We start from the raw sequence: 27,894 nt of genomic DNA, 5'->3' as shown, positions 1-27,894 counted from the left end.
TGACAGAGCACCCGAAGGACCAAGTTCAAACTCCACGAGGGACAAGTAGGATGCAGCGGTGGCTTCAAATGTTTGACCCCTTTGAGAAAACTGACAATATCCAGATGAGACGCAACCGCGTGACTGTCGAGGCTGCCCAAGAGAGAACCGAGGGCAGACACCTGAACACGGAGTGAGCCAAAGGAGAGACCCTTTGAGAAACCTCGCTGGAGGAACGAGAGGACAAGTGAGACCAGGGCCGATCATGTCGTAACTCCGCTTCCACGCAGGCCAGCTCGAAAACCTTCCAGACCCGGTCATAGGCCAGGGAAGTAGAAGTTTTGCAGGCCTGCAAAATGGTGGAGATGACGTCTGCAGCATATCCCCTCCACCTTAGCCGGCGCCGTTCAAAAGCCAAGCCGCAAGACAGAAGCGATCCGCCTGGTCAAAAGATACAGGACCTTGACTGAGAAGATGTTGAAGATCGCCCAGGCGAAGAGGACCGTCCGACGCCAGGTTGAGTAGATCTGCGAACCACGGTCTGCGAGGCCACTCGGGAGCTACGAGAATGACCGGGCCTCTGTGAAGCTCTATCCGTCTGAGCACTTTTCCTATGACGGGCCACGGAGGGAACACGTACAGCAGAACGTCTCTCGGCCACGGAAGGGCTAGGGCATCCACTCCTTCCGCGCAGTGTTCCTGCCAGCGGCTGAAGAACCGGGGAGCCTTGGCGCTGTTCAGAGTTGCCATCAAGTCCAGGTGCGGGTGACCCCACCTGTCCATGATGAGAGACATGGCGTCAGACAGCTCCCAGTCGCCTGGGTCCAGGCGCTGATGACTCAAGTAGTCGGCTTGCACGTTCTCGCTGCCCACTCTGTGGGAGGCCGCGAGGCAGTCCAGGTGCCGCTCCGCCCACGCAAGAAGGCGACTTGCTTCGAGGGCCACCAGTCGACTCCTGGTGCCCCCTTGGTGACTGATGTACGCCATGGTGGTAGAATTGTCCAAGAGCACCCGGACCGTCCGTCGCCGAAGTAGGGGGAGAAAATCCTTGAGTGCTAGACAAACCGCCCGGGTCTCCAGGCGGTTGATGTGCCAGCGAGACTGAGCTGGGGACCAGTGCCCCTGCATGGTCTGAGACTGGCAAACCACCCCCAACCGGATAGGCTGGCATCCGTCCTGACTACCATCCACTGTGGGGTCCGAAGGGACATTCCACGGAGAAGGTGCTTGAGAGAAAGCCACCATTGTAATTCGCTGATGATAGAGTCAGAAAGCGGGAGCTGCATCTGAAACTGCTCCGATACCAGCTGCCACCGAGCTAGCAAGGCTCTCTGGAACGGTCGCATATGTGCAAACGCCCAGGGGACCAGGTCGATTGTGGAAGCCATGGTCCCCAAGACCTGCAGATAATCCCACGCCGTGGGGAGAGGCATGGAGAAAAAGCCCAGGAGCTGATCAACTTGAAAGCTCTTGAGTCCGGAAGAAAGACCTTGCCGACCCAGGAACTCCAAGACCTGAGACTGATCGGATGGACCAGGACACTGTCCTTCTGAAGGGCTGCCCAGCACCACCACCATCACCTTGGTAAATGTGCGTGGTGCCGTGGCGAGACCGAAGGGCAGGGCCCTGAACTGGAAGTGCTGACCCAACATGTGAAACCGGAGGAACCGCTGATGTTCAGGACGGATCGGAATATGCAGGTAGGCCTCTGTCAGATCGAGTGAGGCCAAGAATTCTCCGGGGATGTACAGCCGCTATCACCGCCTGAAGGGTTTCCATCTGGAAATGGGGCACTTTGAGGGCCCGGTTGACCCTCTTGAGATCCAGGATGGGATGGAAGGAGTCGTCCTTCTTCGGGACCACGAAGTAGATTGAGTATTGGCCACTGCCGCGCTTCGCCTCCGGAACCGGGCAGATGGCCCCCAGCCTCTGGAGTCTGAGAAGAGTCTGGGTGACCGCGGGACGCCTCCGGTGGCCGCACGGAGAAACCATGTACGAGTCCAGGATGTCGCAAGCAAACTCTAAAGCGTAGCCTTTGTCGATGGTTTCGAGGACCCACTGGTCCGACGTGATCTTGGCCCATTCCTCCACGAACAGGGACAAATGACCACCTAAGTTGGGAACGGAGGGATGGGCCGGCGGATTCTCATTGGGAGGCAGGCTTGGGCGCAGGACGGTGGGTAGCTGCTTCTCGAAAGGGCCGACAGCCCCGAAAGGACTGGGGCCAAGACTGGGCCCGAGAAGAATTTCCCCTGGGGAAGGCGCCCCTTGCTCTAGGGTTATAGTGGCGTTGGCCCCGGAAGCGGGTATGCGTTGGGAAGAAGAATCTAGCCTGTTTTGGGCAGTCCTCAGGCAACTTATGGACCTTGTTCTCCCCCAAGGATTTAATAAGCTGGTCCAGGTCTTCACCGAAAAGCAACTTACCCTTAAAGGGGAGGGTTCCCAGCTGTGCCTTAGAAGACGAATCAGCCGCCCAGTGTCGGAGCCAGAGGAGCCGTCTGGCCGATACCGCCGAAGCCATCGCCTGCACCCGGAACAAGTCGTATAGGGCATCCGCCCCATACGCAATGGCGCCTTCCAACCTGTCAACCTGCTCTGCCTCTGCAGACGGGAGGTCTAGGGTGCTGAGTAATTGTTGGATCCACCTAAGGCTTGCCCACTGCATGAGACTGCTGCAGATGGACGCCCGAACACCCAAGGACAGGACTTCAAAAATGCGCTCGAGATGGAATTCCAGCTTGCGGTCTTGGACATCCTGTAAGGCCGTAGCCCTCACGACCCGTATAGTGGTATGCTTAGTGACCGCGGTCACAGAGGAATCCACCTTAGGCATTCTTAATAATTCTAAACACTCCTCCGGGAGGGGATAAAGTTTTTCCATGGACCTCCCGACCCGGAGGCCCGCCTCGGGGGCCTGCCATTCCCTTAGAAGCATTAATTTGTGAATGGGATGGAAGGGACCCCATCAGGACCGGGTCCGAGGAAGCTGGCATCGCTGCTGAGAATTCGTCCACTGAGGGACAGTCAATCCCCAATTCCTGTGAGATGAAGGGGAGAAGTGGCTCCAGTTCCTCCCTGCGGAAGAGAGGGAGAACCTGGGGGTCATCCCCCTCCATGGAGGGGGGGGGGGAGCGTCAGCCGAATCTGGGTCCTGGTCCGGATCCTGGGCAGGCGGGGGGCCATGGAAGCCGGTGGAGAAGACGGAGGGGGAGGGACCCCCTGCCCATCAGGAGCCGCAGGGGACAGGGGGACAGAGAGCCGAGGGACCTTAGCTGAAGGGGGGGGCCGCTTCTTCCTGCAAACTCGCTAAATAGGATTTGTGCAGCAAAAGCACAAAATCAGTGGAAAAATGGGTATCAATGCCCCCCGGGAGGGGGGTGGGTGTGTGTCAGGGTCTGGTAGAGGAGAGTGTGCGGGGCTCAAATGGGGGGGGGGGGGGGCGGGGGAGTACCGAAAAAAATCGGGTCAGGGGCCTCAGGGAGCTCAGATAAAGAAACCGGAGAAAAAAACAAAATGGCCACCGTTCCTGCGGTTTGATGGCCCGGGAACGGCGGGGGAAAACATTTTGGCGGCTTGGTCCGGGTCCCGGAGGGCATCGGGACCTCAGAGGAACCTTCCCCCCGGGTAGGCAGCGTGAACAGAGCCCCTCCCACGAAAGCCTGACTGTGGAATCCCCGCAGGCTAAACACATCAGAGATCGTGGCATGGCTGCTGGGTGGGGGAGGGGCAGCACTAAGAAAAGCTGAGCTGCACGCTCTCAATTCACTCTCTCAAGCTGCAAATGTTAGTAGGGAAGGCAGGAGCCTTCTGTTAAACTTGTCAGGGACTCCTCTGGGTAAAATCACCTTATATTTAGTGTTTTGTAAAAAAAACCAAAAAACAACAAATATCCCTGTCAGCAGCTACAAAACCATGGATCCCACTGAAGGGAGAGCAGTACAGAAGAGAAGGAGAGAGGGAGCTGAACAGGGGGAGTGACTGGCACCACCAATTTTCACCCCTGCAGTTGAGGATCACTGGGAAAAGGGAGCCTAGGCTATATAAAACAAGGAGCCAAGCCCCCCTAGGCCCCCGCAAGAGTGAGGAGACAGGGACTGTCTCCTGTGAAGGATCCACAGAGTTCACACTTTTTTTTTTTTTTTAAACAATAACTCAGAAATACTTGCTTGATCCAAACACAATAGACACACAGAAGGAAAAAAACGCTCAGAAGGGACAAGTAGAAGTGAACAGGGAACCACAGGGTGAGCTGTTCCACCTGCTGGAGACAGACAAATACTGAAGGGCTATAGGGTAGGCTCTGTCCTCATATAGGATACCCTTTCAGTTTTGGTCTGTCTCCACCTGCTGGAAAGGAGGCTCAACCCATGGTCTGGACTGATCCAGGTACGTACAGGGAACCAATGGAAATTGCAAGGCATTGGCTGCTTTGTGATGCCACGCTCATGTTGTAATAACAGATAAAAACAAAACTCATTCAATGTAAATAAAAAGAAGAAATGAAAAAAAAAATCAGAAGAGCATTTGGAGCCTGTATGTGTGCTATAATGGGTAATCCTGTGCAAAAAATTTTAAATTCTGCACCAAAAAATTAATTCTGCGCATACATTTTCTAAATTCTGCACATATGTCAAAATAACAATATTTTTTGTAAATTATCATTCTGCATTTCAGTGCAATCCAGCATTTTCATTTAAATAATAGTATAGAAAACAAAGAGCCTTCACATTTTTCTCACTTGCCCCGGGATTCATCATTCCCGCCTCAAATATAGCGGAATGATGGCCTGTGGGGAAAAAAGGGGGCAGGGGAGGCGAAAGTATGCAGCCAGCCGCATTGCAGTGGCAGCGTTTTCACCCGCTATGGTTACAGCCAGGCTTCACACTTTTGCCCTCATAGCGCCATGGGAAAAGGTGTTATTTCCTACAGTACTGCCGGCGATGTGGAAAACATTATCGCCGGCAGTGCTGCCGGGCCATAACCCCGCCCACACTCCTCCCCTTCCCATGATTTAAATTGTACCGCCGCTATGCGGCTGGTATCGCGCGTGATAAGGCACTAATGAATGCGTTAATGGCACATCTCAGTTTAAAGAATGACCCGTTAATGATTTCCTTCTGGCAGAAAGTATCACACTGTACAGAGAATGATTACCTTCTTCATTTGAGAATCATTCTTCTTTGTGTCGCTGAATGATTTTCAGTTTCAATAGAAATGGGAACACCAGACAATTTCTTTCAGGTAATATGCTTAACTGAGGGTGGAGGGGTGGAGGCTTGGAGTTTAAATCTTTTAACAAATCTGCAACAAGAATTTGACCTGTCACATATCTGCACCTGCCTAAGGAGGATTTTCACCTCTGCCTTAGGAGGCCATTATTCCCTGCTGCTCAGCTAAGCAGGGACAACAGTGGGCTGCCAGAGAAGAATAGAGCAGCATTTTTTGGAGTCAGTTTTGTTCTGGTTGTTTTGGAATTCTTTTGCCACCAGTTCTTGCCCATGCAGAAAGAGAGATTTTTGGATTTTGGACACTTCTTGGGACTTTTTAATCATCAGGAGTGCAAACTTTTGTTTAACCTCAGAGAGAAAGAGAGATACATAGGGAAATCCAAGCTCCATGAGGAGCTTACCTTCTAACATCTGGAGGGTTGGATCTTGCCAGCGCTTTGCACAGGGTCTGCAGCATCCTAGGCAGACTAATGTAACATCACAACTCACCCTGAGTTGAAAGTGCCCCTCTTACAGTGGTAGATATATATATAATATATATATATATAGAGTAATGTTCTCCCTCATACAGTTTGCTCTTGCTCTCTCTCTCTCCCTCCCCCTTTCGCCCCACCCTGTGACTGCTCTCATACCTCCTTTGGAGGTCCTCCCTGCCCAGAGACAGACTCGCAGAGCTAGGCTGTAAGCACAGCTGCCTCTTGCGAGCCTGATCCGTACCGTGCTTCAGGGGATCATGCCCTTCTTCTTCCAGCAGGCTCTTGGAGCCATTATTATTGCCATGATCTTGCCTGCAAGAGCGTTCAGAGCGGAGATGTGGCCTGGATTGTGCAAGGTGAAGGGGGGAAATCTGCGGGAAGGGGAAATTCTGTGCAAATTCTGCCTTTCGCAGAATTCCCCCAGGACTAAATGGGACACAGCAGCAGGTTTCATGCATACCTCGGCCTTTGGCTTCACATCTCACTGTGATGGAACCACTTGGCAAGTAGCGCCTTATTGTGGTTTACTATGAAATGGTTCCAAGTTGAAAACATCTTTCCTTGTTCATATGAGATTTATCCATGCCATGCTTCCAGTTTCAGCACAATTCCTGTTTTTTTTTAACCCACAAATACTTATGCAATAATCAGTGAGTGATCTGTGCAATCTTCAGCATAAACTATCTGTACACCAGGGACAAATCAGTTTATTACAGTTCATAATCAAATCAATGGCAAGAGCTGCCCCTTCCTTTTACAATCGTTAAAGTTCTGGAACACATTTACAGATAAAACAAGAAGTTCCATCCAGAATTAAAGGAGGCTTTCCTGGATGCATGATTTGCAAATATGCATGGATCCTAAAGCACCACATGTCCCTGCCCGAAATGTTCTGAAAACTGGTGTGCCAGGACAGCAAATTCAAAAGTTATTGGAGGGGATACATAAGCAATACACACAACAAGCTCATAGGCCTTCCTTCTCTTCATAAACAGGCCGATACAGTACAGTGCGCTCCGACAGAGCGCACCCTTAACCTGCCCTTGGACGCGCGTTTTCCCTTACCCCTTATTCAATATGGGGCGGAAAACGCGCGTCCAACCCACGGAACCTAATAGCATGTTGATAGCCCTATTAGGTATTCCAGCGCGATACAGAAAGTAAAATGTGCAGCCAAGCCGCACATTTTACTTTAAGAAATTAGCGCCTACCCAAAGGTAGGCGCTAGTTTCTGCCGGCACCTTCTGACTTAATATCATGGCGATATTAAGTCGGAGTTCCCGAAGGGTAAAAAAAGTAAAAAAAAAAATAAAAATTTTTAAATGGGCCGGCGGCTGTCGTGTCGAAAACCGTACGCTCAATTTTGCCGGTGTCCAGTTTCCAAGCCCGTGGCTGTCAGCGGGCTTGAGAACCAACGCCGGCAAAACTGAGCGTCGGCTGTCAAACCTGCTGACAGCCGCCTCTCCGGGCTAAAAGGAGGCGCTAGGGACGCGTTAGTGTCCCTAGCGCCACCCAATAGATCTCCTGAGGTGATACTAATTGACATTCAGCAGAGGAGGCTGCTTGTGCCCTAGCAGAATGTGTCTGCAACCCCTTTGGAACTGTCCAACCTTTACAGAGGTAGTCCGAAAAAAATCAGTGCTGAAAACCATTAGTAACCTTAAGATACCGCAACAGAGTCCAATGCACATCCAATAAGAAGTTCCTTAACATGTGACTCTTCCTATGCCAACTTTGGAATATGTGGAAAGCTCCATCGTCTGATTGAGATGGAATGAAGAGATGACCTTTGGTAAAATTGAAGGCACTATATGTAATGACACCCCTCGGTACGTAATCCTCAGAAAAGGCTCTCTACAAGACAAAGCTTGAAGCTCCAAGATAAGCCGACCCGAACAAATTGCCACCAGAAAAACCACCTTTAAGGTAAGGTCCTTCAACAAATGCTCTCTGCAAAGGCTCAAACATCGGTCCACAGAAGACTCGCAGGACCAAGTTAAGGCTCCATGATGGACATGTCCCATGCATTAGAGGCTGCAAATCCTTCTTCCCCTTTAGAAACCATATGACTGCTGAATGAGAGGCTAGCGGTCTCCCTTGTAATTTGCCCCTAAGACATCCTAAGGCCACCACCTGCACCTGAAGCAAATTGTAGGCAGGACCCTTAAGTCAAACCCTGCTGCAAAAAATGCCAAGATGTGGGGAATATCCACCTGCAACAGCTCTAGGCCCTCTTCCAAACACCAATCCTCCTCAAACACTCTCCACACCCGGTCATATGCCAGAGATGTGGAAGGCCTCCTCGCCTGAAGCAATGTGGCAATAACCACCTCAGAATATCCTTTCAACCTTGAGAGTCTCCTCTCAAAGGACAAGCCACAAGGCAAAAGCAACTTGCCCAATCCAAGAAGATGGGTCCTTTTCCAAGCAGTCCCTGCAGATGAACCAACCTGACAGGACCATCAAGTGCAAAACAAACCAGATCCGCAAACCACGGATGATGCAGCCACTCTGGAGCTACTAGAACCATCTTTCTTGGGTTTCGCTCTATGCGTCGTAATATGCGGCCTATGAAAGGCCATACAGGAAACACATACAGCACAATCTCCTTTGGCCAAGGAAGAACCAGAGCATCGATCCCTTCGGCCCCAACCTCCCGTCTGCGGCTGAAGAAACGAGCCACTTTGGCACTGCTTCATGACACCATCAGGTCCAGCTGGGGACTGCCCTACCTGGCTCGAATGAGGTCCAGAGCCTCTGCTGACGACTCCCATTCCCCCAGATCCAACTGCTGCCTGCTGAGGCAATCCCCCTGCACATTGTCCACTACGGTCACATGTGACACTACAATCCCTTGCAGATACTGCTCCGCCAAGACAAACAGCTCTTGGGCCTCAAGGGCCACCCCACGACTTTTCGTCCAGCTCCGACGATTGACATACGCCACCATTGTTAAATTGCTTGAGAAAATTCTCACCATTTGCCCTCCGACCTGAGGGAGAAACACACCAACCCCTTGCGACAGCCCTTATTTCCAAACGATTGATAGACTAGGATGCTTCCGCTGGTGACCACAGACCTTGGGTCGTCTGCACCTGCCAGATCGTCCCCAACCTTTGAGGCTGGCATCTGTGGTTACCATCACCCAGTACAGAGTCTCCAGATCCATTCTCTTCCCCAAATTGTGGCGAGATAGTCACCATGAGAGACTGGATCTGGACACCCCCTGAAGCAGTAAAGGCAGCTAAAACTCCTCCGAAAGCAGGTCCCACCAGGACCAAAGTGCCCTCTGAAGTGGGCACATGTGAGCAAAGGCCCAAGGCACCAAGTCTAGTGTAGACACCATAGTACTCAGAACCTGCAAATAATCCCAGGCCCTGGGCACTGGCAGCTGAAACAGATGAACCACCTGCGCCTGCAACTTCATGACCCTCTCTGAGGTGAGAAACACTTTGCCCTGCCAAGTCCCGAACCTTGCTCCCAGGGATGGGACTAGTTGACTCTTTGCTAGGTTAACCACCCAGCCTAGTGAGCGAAGCATTTCCAGAACCCTCCTGACTGACAACACTTCTCTAATTTCGCCTGGATGAGCCAGTCATCTAGATAGGGGATTCTGGTTCACCCTTGTTTCTGCAGTGCAGCGGCCACCATGACCATCACCTTCATGAACATCCTTACTTTCGCCAACCCGAAAGTAAGAGCTTGAAACTGGAAATGTTGCCCCAGCACCATGAAACAAAGAAACTTCTGATGCTCTGCGGGAATGAGAACATGTAGATAGGCCTCTATCAAATCTGATGCCAAAAGCTCCCCTTGGTGTACTGCCGCTATCACGGTCCGCAACATCTCTATCCAGAAACATGGAACTCGGTATGCCGCATTAACGTTTTGCAGGTCTAGGATGGAGCGAAATGTTCCCTCCTTTTTTGGAACCACGAAGTAAATAGAGTATCTTCCTATTCCCTGAACGGCACCAGAACACCCGCGCCTAATCTTTGAAGGTGGTGAAACGTATCTTGAACCACCTCTCATTTGCTGTGAGATGCGCAATGGGAGATCAAGAAGGTTTCCCTGATCAGATGTGAAAAATTCTAAAGTGCAACAGTCTCTTACCACCTCCGGGACACATTGATACAAGGTGATCCTGGTCCACTCCCTGTAAAAATGTGTAAGGCATCCCCCAACAGCTACCAAGCTGGAGTGGACCTGCCTGGCTTCATTGTGAGGATTTGCTCCCACCCGGTCCCCTGACTGGCACTAACCCTAGGAGGGCTCCAGGAACCCCGAAAGGACTGCAGCCTTCCTGACCCCCTGCTTCTGCAAGGGGCAAAGCATACTCATATCTTGGAAATGGGTCCATGTTGAGAAAGTTTTCTTTCCACTCTTCTTATCCTCTGGCAGCTTATTCCCCTTCGACTCCCCCAAAGTTTGATCAGCTGTTCCAGGTCTTCACCGAACAGTAGATTCCCCTTAAAAGTGAGACTATACAACTGTGACTTGGACCACACATCCTTTGACTAGTTCCACAGCCAGAGAAGCCTCCACACTGCCACCGCCTTCACCATAGTCCTGGCCGTCTGAACCAAATCATATAGTGCATCTACTGCATCCACAACATAAGCAACCCCAGCCTCCAACCGAGCTGCCCGCTTAGCCCTTTCAGATGAGACTGGCTCACTCTCCTGGGACTTCTGCACCGAGCATAAACACACACTCTACATCAGAATACCACAGAATTTCTAGCTTTCGATCCTGGGCATCCTTCAACACAGCCAACTCTGCCACTGGGATGGTCATCTTCTTGGTCACCGCAGAAACCGAAGCATCAATCTTGGGTAACACCAAAAGCTCAATCCTCCGCCAATGGATACAACTTCACCACTGCCCTGGCTACCTTGAGACCTGCCTCAGGAGCATCCCACTCCCGGCTCACCAGTTTCTTCACCTTCTTAGGCAGTGAAAGGCTTTGGGCAGGCCCCGTAACCTATCCAATAAAAGGCCTAAACTTTCATTATCCGACTCCTCCGGGAGAACTCTGATCCCCAGCTCCTCCAGCACTTAGGGAATAAGGGCTTTCAACTTCTTTGTGGAAGAGCCGGACCACTTGAGGGTCATCTCTTTCCGCCACCGGAATCTCCTCTAGGACACCCAAATCCTTATCACCATCTGGATCTGCCCCAGCAATGTCAACTGTCAGATCAGCCAGACCATCCCCAGGATCATCACCTAGGTCATCCTGTGGATCATCGGATCCCTCCGACTCCATCAAATCGTCCTCTGCCACCGGATGGTCAAGCCCTAAATGGTGCAGGAGGCTCCCAATCCTTCAGTCGGGGTCACCCTAGCTCTCTTGGAGAGCTGCTGCAACTTCTGGGCCAGGGGTCTTTTACCTCCTCCATTTCTCTTGGACAAATTGGCCTAGTGTATAAGCAGGGCAAAGACCATGGAAAATTCTTCCCCCTCACTGCCCCCATCATCCAGCGTGACCTCCTCAGAGGCTCCTGGTTGACCAACCCAGTCTGCAGTACTGGAGACAACTGAGGGGGGAGAAATCCCTAGGCTCTTGGGGGAATGAATGCCTCTTGCCACGTGAACCCGCCATGCTATCGGCCCCTCCCAGAACTTCTCTGTTAGGCCCCTGTGAATAAGTGGCTCTCCTTCCTCCTGCTGGTCCCCACAGAGGTACCTTCTCCTCCAGCGGCACAGTCTCCACACAGCGGGGCTGAGTTGAGTCATGTATGCCAGGAGCCACACCAAAAATAAGAAGTCCTGCCTCAAACCGTCCCGGAACTCCAAAGAGTTGTGAAATTACTTGCTGCTCCTCCCCCCATGCTGCCAAGCAAGGCATCGCCAAACTGTTCTTAACCCGACTTACTCTTTCTTTTTTAATTTTAAAAGGAGCCGCACTGCAAAGAAACCAATCAGGCAAAAGCAGAGAAAGGAAAACGAATACTTCCTTGCTCCTGGTGAAGACATGGGGGCAAAGACCTCATATGGGCTAAAGCAGCATATATATTGCAAACCCCCTGCTCGCCTGGCTCGACCTGAGGGATGGCCCACAAAGAAGCCTAACACCTCAGAGAGCACCTCTTCTAGACTCTTGATTTCTTTCTGTTCTCTCTCCTCTATTTTCAATCTTAACTAGTCTGTTCTTCAGACTGCAGGTTTGCACCTCTACCATTTGCTGGAGACAGAGAAATACTGAGAACTGCAGGTAGCATTCTCATTTATGTAGCAATGCCTGAAAGCTTTTATTCTCTGCCTACATCTACTGGTAGGGATGAAAAACCCGATGTGTCTGGAATGATCTGGGTTATGAACAGGAAATCATTCTGTACTCCATACATACACAGATACAGATGCGACACTAACCTCGGGGTGCTACCCTGAGAAGTGGTGTCACTAGAGGTGCTCCACTGAGAAGTCTGGTTATACAGGCGCAGCTGTTGTAGGCTTTCCACCAGCTGGTTCAGTCTCTGTCGCTGCTGGTTAATGATTTCTCGATTGTTTGCAAGTGCATTAAACAACGTCTCGCGCTCTGGAACCAGAAGCCGCCTAGAAACCAAGTCATAGAATCAGGAACATGGCAGAAAAGCCAGGTGAACAAGATTCATAAAACATTTGGCAGTGCATGCAGTTCAATCCTCAGGGTGACAAATGGACAATACTAAAAACCGGCAAAATCTGTCTGAATCCTGGCTCTGACTGACTCAGCCCATGTCCACTCAGTCAGAGAATTGACCCCTACCAATGGAAAAAGGCAGATGGGCCTTCTGATGTACTTTTACAATTCTCCTGGGGGAATTCTGCATAAAAATTATGCACCTTTGAGTAATAAATGATTTAACACCACCAACTCCATAAAATAGAGATTGAAAGCTAAAAGCGCAATGACACCTGTCAGGTACAGTTCAACAGTGCTTGTGTTTATTTTGTACACTGTCTACAGCTCTTTTTGGGAAGTTAATGTGCAGATGCCATTCTGGCCCTGTCCTTGTCTCACTCACTTTTGTTTTTTCTTCTTTTCCAGGTGCCTATCCCACTCCAGATCCAGGACATCATTCACATCCTGCACAGCAAACTTCACATATTGGTGCAGCCGCCGGATCTCCTGTAGGAAACAAAGGAAGAGAAGATAGTACAACCTTTCATTTTGACCCTGGAATGCAGTGGCTCTCTCAGAGCTCTCCAGTACCTGCATCTTTGCCTCGCTTTTAGGGTCCAGAGGTTTTTTGTACAGCAAGTGCAAATATCCAGAGTCTCGTGTACGTTCATTCTGCCCCCTCGCCTCCTCCACACCAGCAAAGCCCTCCAGCAAGGTAGTCTTCAGAATGCTGATATCTCCATGAAGGGACTGGGGAAGAAATAGAAAGAAATAGAAAGAAAAAAAATCTGCACCAAAACAGAAAAATCCAACACTTGTAGGACACTTCTCAGCATCGTGCCCCCAGCAGCAGTCACGCTGAACAGAACATCGCACATGACGACAGCATGCACGCTGCATGACTGATCCATGTGCACCAGACGGTCCACGAGAACTCTACAAAGAATTCCCCAAGCTGTGATTTACCAGCAACCTGCAGCATGTAATGTTTGGGCATGCTGGCATGGCTTTCTTAGAACAGGCTCTTCTCCCTTCCTTACCTCTGTTGTCTCTTTGATCTCCAGCAGAAAGGTATGGAGGTCATTGGATTCTGTGCGAAGCTGCTTCATCTCTTCAACAGTGCCCACCTGAAAACAAGCCCTGGAGCTCCGACTTTTCAGCTCCTCCATCTCCTTCTGGAAATGTGCAATCTGCAGCAAAGAAACGGGCATCTGTCCTGATCAATACACTTTGCATAATGTCTTTATTTGTTGAGAAGAACCAGGAAGCAAAGCTAAATCCAAAGCCTATATTGTGGCTGAAGTCATAAGATGACACTCCAGCCACGACACATATCAGGCACTGTCACCTGAGCAAAAACTAGCCTCCTTGGAAGCTCTCCCCCTCAATAAGTGAGGCAACTCTAATGGCAAAGACATACATAGGTCAATACTGAAAAGGATTTATCTTGCAAACTTTTAGAGCCTCAGACAAAATCCAAGTTTTGCCCAGGCAATTCATTGCTCGCATAACGTTTACCCAGATAAAGAGAGGCAGCACTGGGTGAATTTCTGGGGTGTAGCTTCACTTTGTTCAAGCAGCACAGGACAGTCAACACTTCCCAAAGTTAGTTGAGTAAATCTGGTCAGAGAATTACCTGTCCTAAAGTCATCTGGATAGGTTTATCCAGCCAAGGTTATCTAGATAATTGTATCAGGCCAATTTTCCTGCTTGTCAGATTCTTCAATATGAACCTTATGGTATTTTGTTTCCTGTTTTATTCAGGAAAAAAGTTGTGTTACCAATAAGAGTGAGAGCAGGTTCCTATAATATACTAGGCAAGGAACCAGCAAGAGATATACAGAAAAGTTTGAACATCCCTGAAACTTGTCCAAAGAAGTAATGCTACAGAATCAATTGGGAACTTGCCCCAGCATCCTGTGACATTTTAATCCAAACATCAATTTTTTTTTTATAGACTGCTTATGTGTTTTCTATCATGGCTATGTAATTTTTTTTTATATATTTTATAATGCTTTTTAATATTTTTGTGCTGCTTTTAGGGTTTCTGTTATTGTAGAAAGATTATCTATTATTTTATGTTAAATATAGGTATTTTTGTTTTATTGTAAACAAGCTTTTGCTTTTTATTGGACACTGTTTTGATTGTTTCAAATATCAGTATAAAAAATAAAATTTACAATTACCAAATAAAGAAACAATCCATGCTTGGCCATGGCAGATAATTGCATACAATATGAACAATATGCAAGCAGAGTTTTGTCCTCACCTCCTCTCCTATCCCTGCCAGCACAGGGTCCAAATCCTTCCACTGCTGTTGCTTATCTGTTGTGCTGGACACTGGCTGGGCTGGCGGGGTCTGTGTAAAGAGAAAGTATATACCGTATATCAATAAGCCCTTCTCTAGCCTTCTGTACTCTGTACAAAGGATGCCAGAAAACATGCACATAAACCCCTCAGCTGATCCCCACTCAAGTAAAAGCTCAGACCGGACTCTCCTTTTGAGCTTTACAGAACCGAATCTATCTAATCCAGATTTATTTTCTGCCATTGATACACTTCATGCTCCTTTCATGTTTACCGAAATACAGGCAGCAGCTCATACAAAGAAAAGCTAAACAAAATATTGGGGAAAAAAAACATCCTGCATTACTTTTACAGCTCCTTTATATAAAGAAGTGGGAGGATTTCCAGGACTGCGTTTGATAAGGAAAAATTGGTTCTTACCTAATAAATTATTTTGAGTCCCACCAGACCAGTCCAGATAAACGGGTTTTCTCCCCTACCAGCAGATGGAGACAGGAAAAAAAGCGTTACTGTACTGTTGGTACTTAAGTTACTACCCCTACTACCCCTAACTAATCAAGCTAGATATTTCACTCGGATGCAGCTCCATCACTGCTCTCTACATTAATGGTGGGGGTGGAAGGGAAATAGAACCAAAGAGCTAAGAGAAACAGATAAGTATGAGAAAAAATGTGTGAAGCTTGCTGGGCAGACTGGATGGGCCGTTTGGTCTTCTTCTGCCGTCATTTCTATGTTTCTATATGTTACTGTGCTACTTGCAGTCTCTCAGTATAATCTAAAACCAAGCTAAAAAAAATTAACCCCTTCCTTTCGAGCAAAGGTTAAGACAACTATCCGTAAACACCAAAGATAAACTTGAAAACCCCTCCCATGAGAGGATTTGAATGCCAACAACATCCTGAGTATGTATCTGTGTGTGTGTGTGTATATATATATATATATATATATATATATACACACATACACACACACACACACTTATACACATACTCAGGATGTTGAATGCCAACAACATATATACATACACAGGATGATGTTGGCATTCAAATCCTCTCATGGGGGGAGGATGTACACACACACAAATGCAGTCTTCAGAAAGCAAGGGTGGGATTATGGACTATTTTGGTGGGACTCAAGGAAAGAAAATTAGCAAATAAGAACCAATTCTTACTTCTTTATCAAGCACCAAACCAGTTCAGACAAATGAGATGTACCCAAAGCTTCCCTAACCTGGGTAGGAACCTGAAAGACTTGCTCGCAACACGATTTCTCTAAACCTTGCAGCATCTGGAGCATGTACACATAGCCTATAATGCTTGGGAAAAAGGTGTATAAAGAAGACCAAGTCCCTCCCTTGCAAATTTCCTGAAGCAACACCAACTGACACTGACCAAGATGCAGCCCGCGCCCTAGTAGAATGAGCTTGACAAACTACTAGCACCTGAAGACTTCCTAAATGCAGGCATCTCTATGGATTGGCACATAACCTTTGGTTAAAAAAAAAAAAAGACTTTCAGCTCAAGATCCTTCAAAGATGCCCTCCTGATTGGTTCAAAAGGGGGCTTACAAAAGGCTGTCAAAACTAAATTAAGATTTCACTGAGGCACCACATGCCAAATTGGTGGACACAAATGCCCCCCCTCTCAGAAATCTCATCATATCTGGACATGAAGCCAGAGAGAAGCTGTGTACCTTATCCTTTGTAACAAAACACTGCCATTTGCAGTTTAATAGAATTCAAGGCTAAACCCTTCTGCAAACCTGACTGCAAAAAAAAAAAAAAAAAAAAGACATGATCACTGGAATTGAGGCCTGAAGCGGGAAAACCCATAATTCCCAACACCATGACTCTTAACACCTTCCCAATATGTACGTACACCAGGGAAGTCAATGTTTTTCTAGCTTGAAGCAAAGTTGTAATGACCTTCTCTGAACAGCTCTTAAAACTCAACCTTTTCTTCTTAAAAGCCAGGCCAAGAGACAAAAATGATCTGCATTTTCCAAGAAGCTCGGACCATGACGTAGTAGAGCAGGAATATGATAAGTCTCAAGGACCCCAATAACTTGAAATTTATCAAATCTGTGAACCAAGGACACCTGGGCCATAGCCACCAGAATCACTCTCTCTAGATATTTCTATGCGCCCGACTACTCTTCCTATCAGAGGCCAACGAGGAAAGATAAAGCAGAATCCCTTGAGACCACGACTGAGAAAGGGCATTGAGGCTCTCTGACTCCACCTTCTGCCTTTGACTGAAGAACTGCAGAACCTCGTCATTCCATTTTATTGCCACCAAATCAAGCTAGGGATTCCCTCTTGTGGTTCTAATGAGAGCTTCCTCCTCCAGCTCACTCCCCATGTTCCACAGTGTGCCTGCTCAGATAATCTGCTTGCACATTTCTCCATACTGGACACATGAATTTCCAACATTGCCTTCAGATGCTGCTCCTCCCAACTTGATCTCAAATTCCTGCAACTGAGTATTCCTTCGGGAGAGAAGAGCCCTCTGCAACGATCTCATATGAGCTGCTGCCCAATAGACCAGGTCAAATGTGGAAGCTATTGACCTCAGAACCTGAAGATCATCCCACACTCTGGAAAGCTTCAGGCAATGCAACTAGCGAGCCTGGTCCTGTAATTCTGAACTTTTTTCTGTCATAAAAAACATCTTTTCCATCTGGGTCTGGAAACGAGCTCCTAGGTATTCCAGGCTTTGCAAAGACTCCAATTTGTTCTTTGTCAAACTGACCACCCAGCCAAGATTCTGCAACCAGTGAACCACTTTGCACACAGAGTGGTGGCATTTTACCTCAACTTCACCCGAATGAGTCAATTATCCAAGTAAGGATGCACCACGATTCCTTCCCTGTGCAATGCTGCTATAATAGCCATCATTACCTGGGAAAACGTGTGAGGAGCCGTAGCCAACCCAAATGAAACTGAAAAGGGCCACCTAACACCACAAACTGGAGAAATGACTGATAAACCTTCTGAATAGGTATGTGCAGACAAGCCTCAGTGATATCTAAGGACACCAGAAACTCTTTCATTACCATTCCAATGACAGATTGGAGAGTCTCCATCTGAAAATGGGGAATCCACAAGGATGCATTCACTTTCTTCCGATTCTGAATGGGCCAAAAAGTACCCTTCTTTCTTCGGCATCAAAAATAAATGGAATAATGACAGACACCGCTCTGTCTCCAGCTCCAGAATCACCACAACCAAAAAGGAGAAGATGATCTAGCATTGACCACATGGTCTCCCTTTTTTGGAAAAATTTGCAAGGAGACATCATGAAGGCCTTGGTCACTAGGTGAGCCACATCTAAGACGCAACTGTCTCTCACTACTAAAAGGGCCTATAGATCTCCTGATATTGATAAGACATTGATAAGACATTGATAAGACAGGCTAAGAGAGAATTTGAAAAGAAGTTGGCTGTAGAGGCAAAAACTCACAGTAAAAACTTTTTTAAATATATCCGAAGCAGAAAGCCTGTGAGGGAGTCAGTTGGACCGTTAGATGATCGAGGGGTTAAAGGGGCACTTAGAGAAGATAAGGCCATCGCGGAAAGATTAAATGATTTCTTTGCTTCGGTGTTTACTGAAGAGGATGTTGGGGAGGTACCCGTAATGGAGAAGGTTTTCATGGGTAATGATTCAGATGGACTGAATCAAATCACAGTGAACCTAGAAGATGTGGTAGGCCTGATTGACAAACTGAAGAGTAGTAAATCACCTGGACCGGATGGTATACACCCCAGAGTTCTGAAGGAACTAAAAAATGAAATTTCAGACCTATTAGTAAAAATTTGTAACTTATCATTAAAATCATCCATTGTACCTGAAGACTGGAGGATAGCAAATGTAACCCCAATATTTAAAAAGGGCTCCAGGGGCGATCCGGGAAACTACAGACCGGTTAGCCTGACTTCAGTGCCAGGAAAAATAGTGGAAAGTGTTCTAAACATCAAAATCACAGAACATATAGAAAGACATGGTTTAATGGAACAAAGTCAGCATGGCTTTACCCAGGGCAAGTCTTGCCTCACAAATCTGCTTCACTTTTTTGAAGGAGTTAATAAACATGTGGATAAAGGTGAACCAGTAGATATAGTATACTTGGATTTTCAGAAGGCGTTTGACAAAGTTCCTCATGAGAGGCTTCTAGGAAAAGTAAAAAGTCATGGGATAGGTGGCGATGTCCTTTCGTGGATTGCAAACTGGCTAAAAGACAGGAAACAGAGAGTAGGATTAAATGGGCAATTTTCTCAGTGGAAGGGAGTGGACAGTGGAGTGCCTCAGGGATCTGTATTGGGACCCTTACTGTTCAATATATTTATAAATGATCTGGAAAGAAATACGACGAGTGAGATAATCAAATTTGCAGATGACACAAAATTGTGCAGAGTAGTTAAATCACAAGCAGATTGTGATAAATTGCAGGAAGACCTTGTGAGACTGGAAAATTGGGCATCCAAATGGCAGATGAAATTTAATGTGGATAAGTGCAAGGTGATGCATATAGGGAAAAATAACCCATGCTATAATTACACGATGTTGGGTTCCATATTAGGTGCTACAACCCAAGAAAGAGATCTAGGTGTCATAGTGGATAACACATTGAAATCGTCGGTTCAGTGTGCTGCGGCAGTCAAAAAAGCAAACAGAATGTTGGGAATTATTAGAAAAGGAATGATGAATAAAACGGAAAATGTCATAATGCCTCTGTATCGCTCCATGGTGAGACCGCACCTTGAATACTGTGTACAATTCTGGTCGCCGCATCTCAAAAAAGATATAATTGCGATGGAGAAGGTACAGAGAAGGGCTACCAAAATGATAAGGGGAATGGAACAACTCCCCTATGAGGAAAGACTAAAGAGGTTAGGACTTTTCAGCTTGGAGAAGAGACGACTGAGGGGGGATATGATAGAGGTGTTTAAAATCATGAGAGGTCTAGAACGGGTAGATGTGAATCGGTTATTTACTCTTTCGGATAGTAGAAAGACTAGGGGACACTCCATGAAGTTAGCATGGGGCACATTTAAAACTAATCGGAGAAAGTTCTTTTTTACTCAACGCACAATTAAACTCTGGAATTTGTTGCCAGAGAATGTGGTTCGTGCAGTTAATATAGCTGTGTTTAAAAAAGGATTGGATAAGTTCTTGGAGGAGAAGTCCATTACCTGCTATTAAGTTCACTTAGAGAATAGCCACTGCCATTAGCAATGGTTACATGGAATAGACTTAGTTTTTGGGTACTTGCCAGGTTCTTATGGCCTGGATTGGCCACTGTTGGAAACAGGATGCTGGGCTTGATGGACCCTTGGTCTGACCCAGTATGGCATTTTCTTATGTTCTTATGTTCTTATCTTGGTTCACTCCTTGTAAAACTGGGACAATTGACCTTTCATGCGCACCACCAAGGAAGACCAACTGAACTTCACTGGAAGCCTTTAAGGCCCCCAGAACTGGAAGCAACACTGTCCCTGGGATTCCAGTGGATCCCCTGAAAGAACTGTGCCATAGCAGGATATTAAAGGGACATTCTTTCCAAGGCGATATCACCTAGCCTCTTAGAACTTCTGCCTACTAGGATAAATCTTGGGGGAACCCTTAGGCTTATCCATCAGCATCCTATGAGTCTTAGACTCCCTCTAATGCTTCTCCAGATTTACTTTAAAACAGAAGTCTACCACTAAAAAGGAGGTTACTCAGCAGAGAATCAGGTCACAGATCCACTGTCCAACTGCGCAATCAAAGAAGCTGTTGGACCAATGTTATGGACACCATGTTTCTAGCAGCAGTGTTCAATAATTTATACAAGGCATCCCCAATTCCAGGTGCTTTGCTCCCTGCTCCAAAAGTGCCACCTGAGATTCTGTTACTGAATTCTGCTGCACCAGCACACCGCTAACTGGACAGCCAGCACAGAAACCTCAAATATCCTTTTGAGATGCACTTCCATCTTTCTATCCTGAGAATCCTTCAGAGCTGCACCTTTTTCTAATGGAATAGTGGTTCTCTTAGTCACTGAGGAGACCAAAGCAACAACTTTGGGAACCTTTAATAATATCAAGGCTTTCTCCAGCAAAGGATACAAATTAGCCAAGGCTCTGTCCACCTTCAGGACAGCTTATGAACACTCCCCATTCCTTAATTAAAACCTAAAGCCTTCACCATACAATGGAAAGCAAAAGCCTTAACAGGACCCCTAAACCCCTCTAAGACAGGATCCTCTCCCTCTTTCAGTTCAATTCTTTTCTCTTTAATGCCCAGCTCCGCTAGAGCCTGAGACAACATGGTGGACAGCTCATCCTTTTAAAAAGGAGCACTACCTTCAGGTCATCTTCTTCAGAAATAGGGAATTCACCCTCTTTCTCATCCCTTTCTGGAGGGAATTCCCCCAAACCATCTAGCAAATCCCCCTACGAAACCATGATATCCAGATCTGCATCCATAATGGCTTCCGGTCTACTCTTTCTAGGATGGGAAGGAGGTAGAGGGTTTTCCAAAGTTTTTCATGCCAGATCTGGAGGAGGAAGCAACGTTTTTCATTAAAAAATACGCTTTATGCATAATTAAAACAAACTCAACAGCCTCCTCCCCCCTGAAATTGAGCATATCAGAAGCCTCCTCTCTCTCACAACTCCAGCACTAATCTGCTGAACCGTTAAGCCATCAGGCACTGAGGTCAGAACCGGGGGTGGGGGGGGGGGGGGGGGGGGGGCAGGGTCCACATCAGATTCCCCCTGCACCAGGGTGGAGGAAGAAATCAAAATGGCTGCCGATTCTGCTCTGCCTAATTTCCAAGCAAAGTCTGACTCTGTCTCCAGATGATGCTGCTTCTTTGCCTCTGGACCTCTGCACTAGCAGAAGCAGCATTCCCTCCCACTCGCACATAATTTAAAGAGACTTGAGGGGAGGATTTTGGCCAGACTACTTCTAAAGGTTACACACCATTTCCCACATTCAACGAGAGTAGCTAACACTTCATTGGCATGCAAATGACAGCCCAAATACTTACTTCTACCTATCTGTCTCCCCCCATCACAAACACACCGTGGTCTAACAGCAGAGTTGCTTCCTGCTTGCACTGTGGGAAGTCCTGCTGCGAGTCTCTCCTCTGCTCCTATTCCCGGCCACGTCATGCAGACTTTTTTTTTTTAAACTGTTAAAAGGCACAGGACTCACAAAATCAGAAATACGAGAATAGTATACTTCTCTGAAACAGGCTTCTATCAGGAGAGCTAAGGGAAACTCCACAAGGACAGAGAGGAAAGAAGAGAGAGACAGGGAGGAAAGAGAATAAGAGAACCAGCACCACTGGTTATCAAACCTTCCTCAGTTCCAGGATATAAGACTACCAAAGTCACCAACCCCCCTGATCAATCCTACACTACCAGGAAGATGACCCCTAAAGAGGACCTAACAGTCCTGGGAGTGATTTTCCTTACAGACAGTCTCACCACAGGATGGACACTTCTACCATCTGCCAGAGACAGAGAATTGAGAGAGTCCAGGTGGCACAGCAACTTAAGTACCATTAGTAAAGTTTTTCTTCTCTGTCTCCATCTGCTGGTGGGGGAGAAAAACCCATTTGTCTGGATTGGTCTGGGGAATAAGACCTATTGCCCCAGAAGAGAACCAGGGCAGACACCTGCAGATAGCTCACACTGCCCCCTACCCCCCTTCTCTTATTACCACAGGAAAATCTCCTAAAGCAGGGAATGGATGGATCCCTCACTTAGTAGATGTTCTCATTTCTGATCCACATGCAGAACTCCAGGAAAATTAACAAAAATGGCCAAATTCATTTGTCATGAATTGTTGAGCCTATTGAGCCTACTTAAGGGTGGCATAGCCTCATTCTTAGGAGTTGATGAGGTTCATATTAATGACAAAAAAATCCTTGAACAAAAAAATAACAGCAGGCAAGTCGGCAGGATCAAGCCTCTGGAGCAGACAATAGATGAAATGTTAAGACTCCAGCAGGCTCTGATTAGAAATTGGTGTCTCAGACAGTCAGGATATTGCCCTACCTGTGCAGGACTTGCTCTTGCTGCTGAAGGGATCTTGGAAGATTTCTGTTGGGTTGAAGCCAATGATGTAATTTGCACAGGTCGTAATGCTGCAATTAAAATGAAAACCAGTAGATATCGCACTCTGTGTGCTGGCTGCATGGGTGACAAATACTTGCTGAAGTTTTCTGAGATGCTCCCTACCTGCTGAAGCTGTTGTTGGGGCACTGATCTTGCCTGAGGTCCAAGATGAAGCAGGAAAAGGCGTGGACTGGCATAGTGGAGCACCAGCAGAAGTAGGTTTAGGAGGTGGGATGAAAGAAAATGAAGCAGAACCTAGGCTGCTGCTGCCCACAGGGCCTGGAGTCTCCAGCGCAGTGAATCTGCAAAGATATTTTATGATCTCCTTTACTATTCATTAATTCTACTACTACTACTTAACATTTCTATAGCGCTACACGACATACACAGCGCTGTACAACATACAAAAAGACAGTCCCTGCTCAATATAGCTTACAATCTAATAAGACAAACATACATGACAAGAGACTTGGTTAAAAGAAAAGTTAGTTAACAAGACTAAAAGCAGACGATCAGGCATAAGATTTAAAAACTGTTTCAAAAAGGTGGGTCTTTAGATGGGATTTAAACATGACAAGAGAGGGAGCACGATGCACTAGTTTAGAAAGACTATTCCAAGCATACGGTGTAGCCAGGTGGAAAGCACGGAGTCTGGAATTGGTGGAAGAGGAGAAGGGCACGGATAGGAGTGATTTATCTGACTAGCGGAGTGCACGAGGAGGGGTAGACAGAGAGGTAAGATTTATATGGTACTTCCTCTCTTGTAATAAAACACATCTCCTGCCTTACCTTATGCAGACTACATCACAACAAACACCTTTCCTGAACAAGAACCTCTCTATCCGTCCCTTCTAGCAGGACAGAGACACTTGGCTGGGCAGCTCAACACAAAATGAAGCTTTTAAAGACAAGCTTATAACCTAGAGATAAAAGTCTGAAAGTGGACAAAGAGCATCTGATAGGGAGGGAAAATCATTTCCTTCAAATAATGGAAAGCTACAGCAAGGTACAAAGCTAACTGACTTCTGCTCTCAACCCACAAGCACTGCATCACTTTTCAGTAACACACTTCAGCCCTGCAATAGCAACCTTGGGATGAGCATTCAATAGGCTCTGCATATAAATGACATTACCCCAGTGGTGTACAGACGTGCAAGTGTAATACTCACTGATGGCTAGAACCCTCTGTATGATTATTGTGACATACACAGGTTCTCTTTTGACAAGCAGGGCTGAATGAGCCATGACATGTTGTTGACATCATCAGATGGCACCAAATAGACTCTTCTCTCTTAGCTCTTAGAGCTTTTGCTCTACTGAGCACGCACAGGAATTCCCGTGTGGGCACTGCCTAGTGAGTCCCTCAGTCATTTTTTCATCCAAGCTTCAGCATGGATGTAAACTCATTCTCTCTAAATTAGAAAAATTAGACAAATTTTGAAATTAACTATATTTGCTTCTCAACTCATTTGTTGTCTCGGCAGCCCCTCAACAGAAGTTTTCAGTGCTATCAACAGAAAAAAAAAAAGAAAAACATGAAATTATTAGGTAAGAGGTAATTTCATTTCCTTGAATGCAGTCAGACCAGTCCAGACAATCAGGATATGCATGCCATGCAGTAGAGGGAGAAAGATGAACAAGCTCTCTGAAGTCACTGCTTATATACCTCTGTGCTAACACCAGCCTGCCAACATTCCTATAACAAGCTAAGAGTTGAATTTTAAATGCTGGGTGCACGCATCTAGCACTAACGCGTGTCCACCCTATTTTATAAAGTGGGCAAATATGCACACAAGTGCTGATGCGCGCACATCTCGCATCAGAAGAAAAAGAGGCATGGTGTGGGCATTCTGGGGCAGGGACAAGAGATGTGCGCACAAGTACCTGTGTGTCTGGCCACGCGCCCAGGTCCAGTCCATAACTTTACTTCTGCAATGGAGGAAGTGCAAGTTAAAAAAAAAATTACAGGCATCTGTGAGGATTTTGAGTGGTCTGGGGTAACAGGGGAGGGTGGGGGTTTAGGAGGACCTAGGAGAACACTGGGCGAACCGGTGAAACTGATCCTCGGTTAGATGCGCTTCTGTTTTAAAATACTGTCATTTGCATGTCAGCAAGCTATCTTATGCTGCTGGGCGCGCACAAGTTTGAAATAAGGCACCCATATATGCCGGCCTAGGCTATTTTATTACATGCACACGTTATAAATGGCCATGTCTCCGGCTGCATGCTGACGCACACATGTATAGGATCCACCTTGTGGTCTATACACCAAGACTCAATGACCCTACCCCCACACTCTGACAACTGCGTCCGAATAACCCTTGCTCTTCAGTCTTTGCCTCTCAAAAGCCATTCCGCTATACAAAAGCAATCTACCTCTTCCAAACAAACGGGCCCCTGACGCAGAAGATTCGGAAACCTCAGGGGCCCTTCCACTGTCAAGTTGACGAGATCTGCAAACTATGGACGCCTCGGCCATTCTGGAGCTACTAGAATCACTTTGGATAGTTGAGCTTCGATGCACCTCAGCACCTTGCCGATCAGAGGCCAAGGCGGGAACACATACAGAAGGACGTGCCTTGGCCAAGTGAAAACCAAAGCATCCACTCCTTTCGCCCCTGGCTCCTGGCGCCGACTGAAGAAACAAGGGGCCTTGGCATTAAGGAAAGTCGCCATCAAATCGACACTCGGTCTGGACCACTTGCTGCAAATGAGAAGGAATGCTTCCTTGGAAAGTTCCCACTCCCCAGGATCGAGACGGTGACAACTGAAAAAAATCGGCTTGGACATTGTCCACTCCTGCGATGTGAGAGGCTGCAACGCTAGCTAGGTGCTGCTCCGTCCAGCTTATCAACTGTTCAGCCTCGATCACCACTGGCTGACTCTTGGTTCCTCCTTGGCGATTGATATAAGCCACTGCTGTCGCATTGTCCGATAGAACCCTGATGGACTTCCCCGGCAGAAGCAGAAGAAAGGCTTGAAGCGCTAACTGCACTGCCCTGGTCTCCAGGGGATTCCTCCACAGGCCATTAGCCCTGTACCGACTTTCCCTGGCACACCGCTCCCTAGCTGGAGAGACTGGCGTCTGTGGTGACAACCGTCCAAGTGGGAACCTCCAAGCTCACTCCCCGGCTGTCTGAGAGGAGCCACTAATTGAGAATTGGAACGTGCAGAGTCCATAAGAGGCAGTGGAAGATGAAATTGCTCGGATACTGGGCTCCAACGGGAGAGCAATGCTGACTGAAGAGGTCTCATATGAGCAAAGGCCAATGGTAGAAGTCATCGAACAGAGGACTTGTAAATAATCCGAAACCCTAGGAAGACTGAGCTAGCAAGCCCCGAACTTGACCTTACAGCTTGACGAGCCGCTCCTTGGTGAGGAAAATCCTGCTGAGACACATGTGGAACAGGGTTCCCAGGAACTCCAATGACTGGGAGGGAACCAGTTGGCTCTTGGTCAAATTGACCATCCAACCCAGGGATTTCAGCAGTTGAAGAATCCGGTCCACTGCCGAGCGACAAAGTGACTCCGACTTCGCCCGAATAGGGATGGACTAACAGGCCTTCCATCCGAAGTTCCGCTGCCACCACAATCATGACTTTGGTAAAGGTCCATGGCGCTGTGGCTAACCCAAAAGGAAGAGCACAGAACTGAAAATGGTGACCCAATATGGAAAACCGGAGGAATTTCTGGTGATTGGCCTGGATTCCGATGTGCAAATATGCTTCCGTGAGATCAAGCGATGCTAGAAACTCTCCCTTGCGTATTGACGCAGTGACCGACCGCAGGGTCTCCATGTGAAAGCAGGGCACTCGCAGACATCTGTTGACCCTCTTCAAATCGAGAATAGGCCAGAACGTGCCCTCTTTCTTGAGCACCACAAAGTAGATGGAATAGTGGTCTCTTCACTGCTCTGCAGGCGGAACTGGAACAATGGCTCCAAGATTGAGTAGGCGCCTCAAGGTGTCTCGCACCGCCCAACGTTTCTTTTTGTACGAGTAAGAGGAAATGAGAAAGTGGTCTCGAGGGCGCCGAGCAAAATCTAAAGCATAGCTGTGTCTTATGCTGAGGACCCACTGGTCCGACGTCAGCTTGGCCCATTCTTCGTAAAAGAGACATCCTGCCTCCCACTACTGGAATGGAGGAATGGACCGGCCTCACCTCACTGTGAAGACTTAATTCCTCCTGCAGCTTGGGAGGTCCCAGATCTACCAAATCAATGCCCTCGAAAGGACTGGGACCAGGACTGTTTGTCTGCCAGCGTTCTGCCTAGAGGAGGAGCCCACCGACCGGGAGGACCTAAATCTCCGATTTGCCCAGAAACGAGACTGAGACAAAGGAAAACTTCTTGGCTTAGGCTTATCCTCCGGAAGACGATGGACCTTGTTCTCCCCCAAGGATTGAATCATATCCTCTAAATCTTTCCCGAAGAGCAGCTTGCCCTTAAAAGGCAAGGAACCCAACTGGGCCTTGGAGGAGACATCAGCAGACCAGTTCTGCAACCAAAGCAGCCTGCGAGCAGAAACAGCTGAGACCATAGATCAGGCAGAGGTTCACAGCAGATCATAAAGGGCATCCGCACTGTAGGCCACTGCAGCTTCTAGCCGCCCCGCTTGAACAACCTCCTCTTCCGACAAAGACGTGTTATTCTGCAATTGCTGTACCCAGCAAAGACCTGCCCTTAAGGAGAAACTGTTGCACATGGCAGCCTGCACTCCGAGGGCGGATACCTCAAAAATCTTCTTGAGCTAGAGTTCTAGCTTACGATCCTGGAGATCCTTGAGGGCCATTGCCCCTATCACTGGGATGGTGATATTCTTGGTAACAGTGGACACAGCCGCATCCACCTTAGGAACTCTGAGGAGGTGCAGGGCTTCTTCTGTCAGGGGTAAAGCTTATCCATTGCTTTGCTGACTTTCAGACCCAAATCTGGAGTGTCTCACTCCTGAAACAAGTCAGTGACTGAAAGATGAAAGGACCTGGTCGGACCTCAAAGACCCACCATGACCTGCTGAACGGACCCCATCTGAGAGTCTTCCGGAGGGCTGTCAATGCCTAATTCCTCCAGGACCGAGGGGATAAGGGGTCCTAACTCGTCCCTCCAGAAGAGACGGACCACCTTTGGGTCATCCCTGTCCACCCCCTGGGGGCCCTGACTGGAAAAAAGATCCTGGTCAACGTCGGGATCCACC

General features: G+C 47.7%; 1 protein-coding gene across 2 annotated transcripts in view; it reads right to left on the bottom strand.

Annotated features, from left to right (window-relative positions):
• NUP214 (nucleoporin 214) overlaps positions 1 to 27,894 on the bottom strand; it is a 232,051-nt gene that overhangs the window by 141,424 nt on the left and 62,733 nt on the right. For both annotated transcript variants that reach the window (XM_029612981.1, XM_029612982.1), the window contains exons 13-19: positions 22,825 to 23,003; positions 22,642 to 22,730; positions 14,557 to 14,646; positions 13,328 to 13,477; positions 12,879 to 13,037; positions 12,691 to 12,794; positions 12,056 to 12,238 (exon numbers count right to left, since the gene is read on the bottom strand). In XM_029612981.1, coding sequence (XP_029468841.1) covers positions 12,056 to 12,238; positions 12,691 to 12,794; positions 12,879 to 13,037; positions 13,328 to 13,477; positions 14,557 to 14,646; positions 22,642 to 22,730; positions 22,825 to 23,003 — 954 coding nt within the window. The remainder of the gene's footprint in view (positions 1 to 12,055; positions 12,239 to 12,690; positions 12,795 to 12,878; positions 13,038 to 13,327; positions 13,478 to 14,556; positions 14,647 to 22,641; positions 22,731 to 22,824; positions 23,004 to 27,894) is intronic.

Source organism: Rhinatrema bivittatum, chromosome 8 (genome assembly GCF_901001135.1).
Source record: "Rhinatrema bivittatum chromosome 8, aRhiBiv1.1, whole genome shotgun sequence".
Classification (NCBI taxonomy): domain Eukaryota; kingdom Metazoa; phylum Chordata; class Amphibia; order Gymnophiona; family Rhinatrematidae; genus Rhinatrema; species Rhinatrema bivittatum.
Note: the sequence above shows the minus strand (reverse complement) of the source record. Positions and strands in the feature narration are given on the sequence as shown.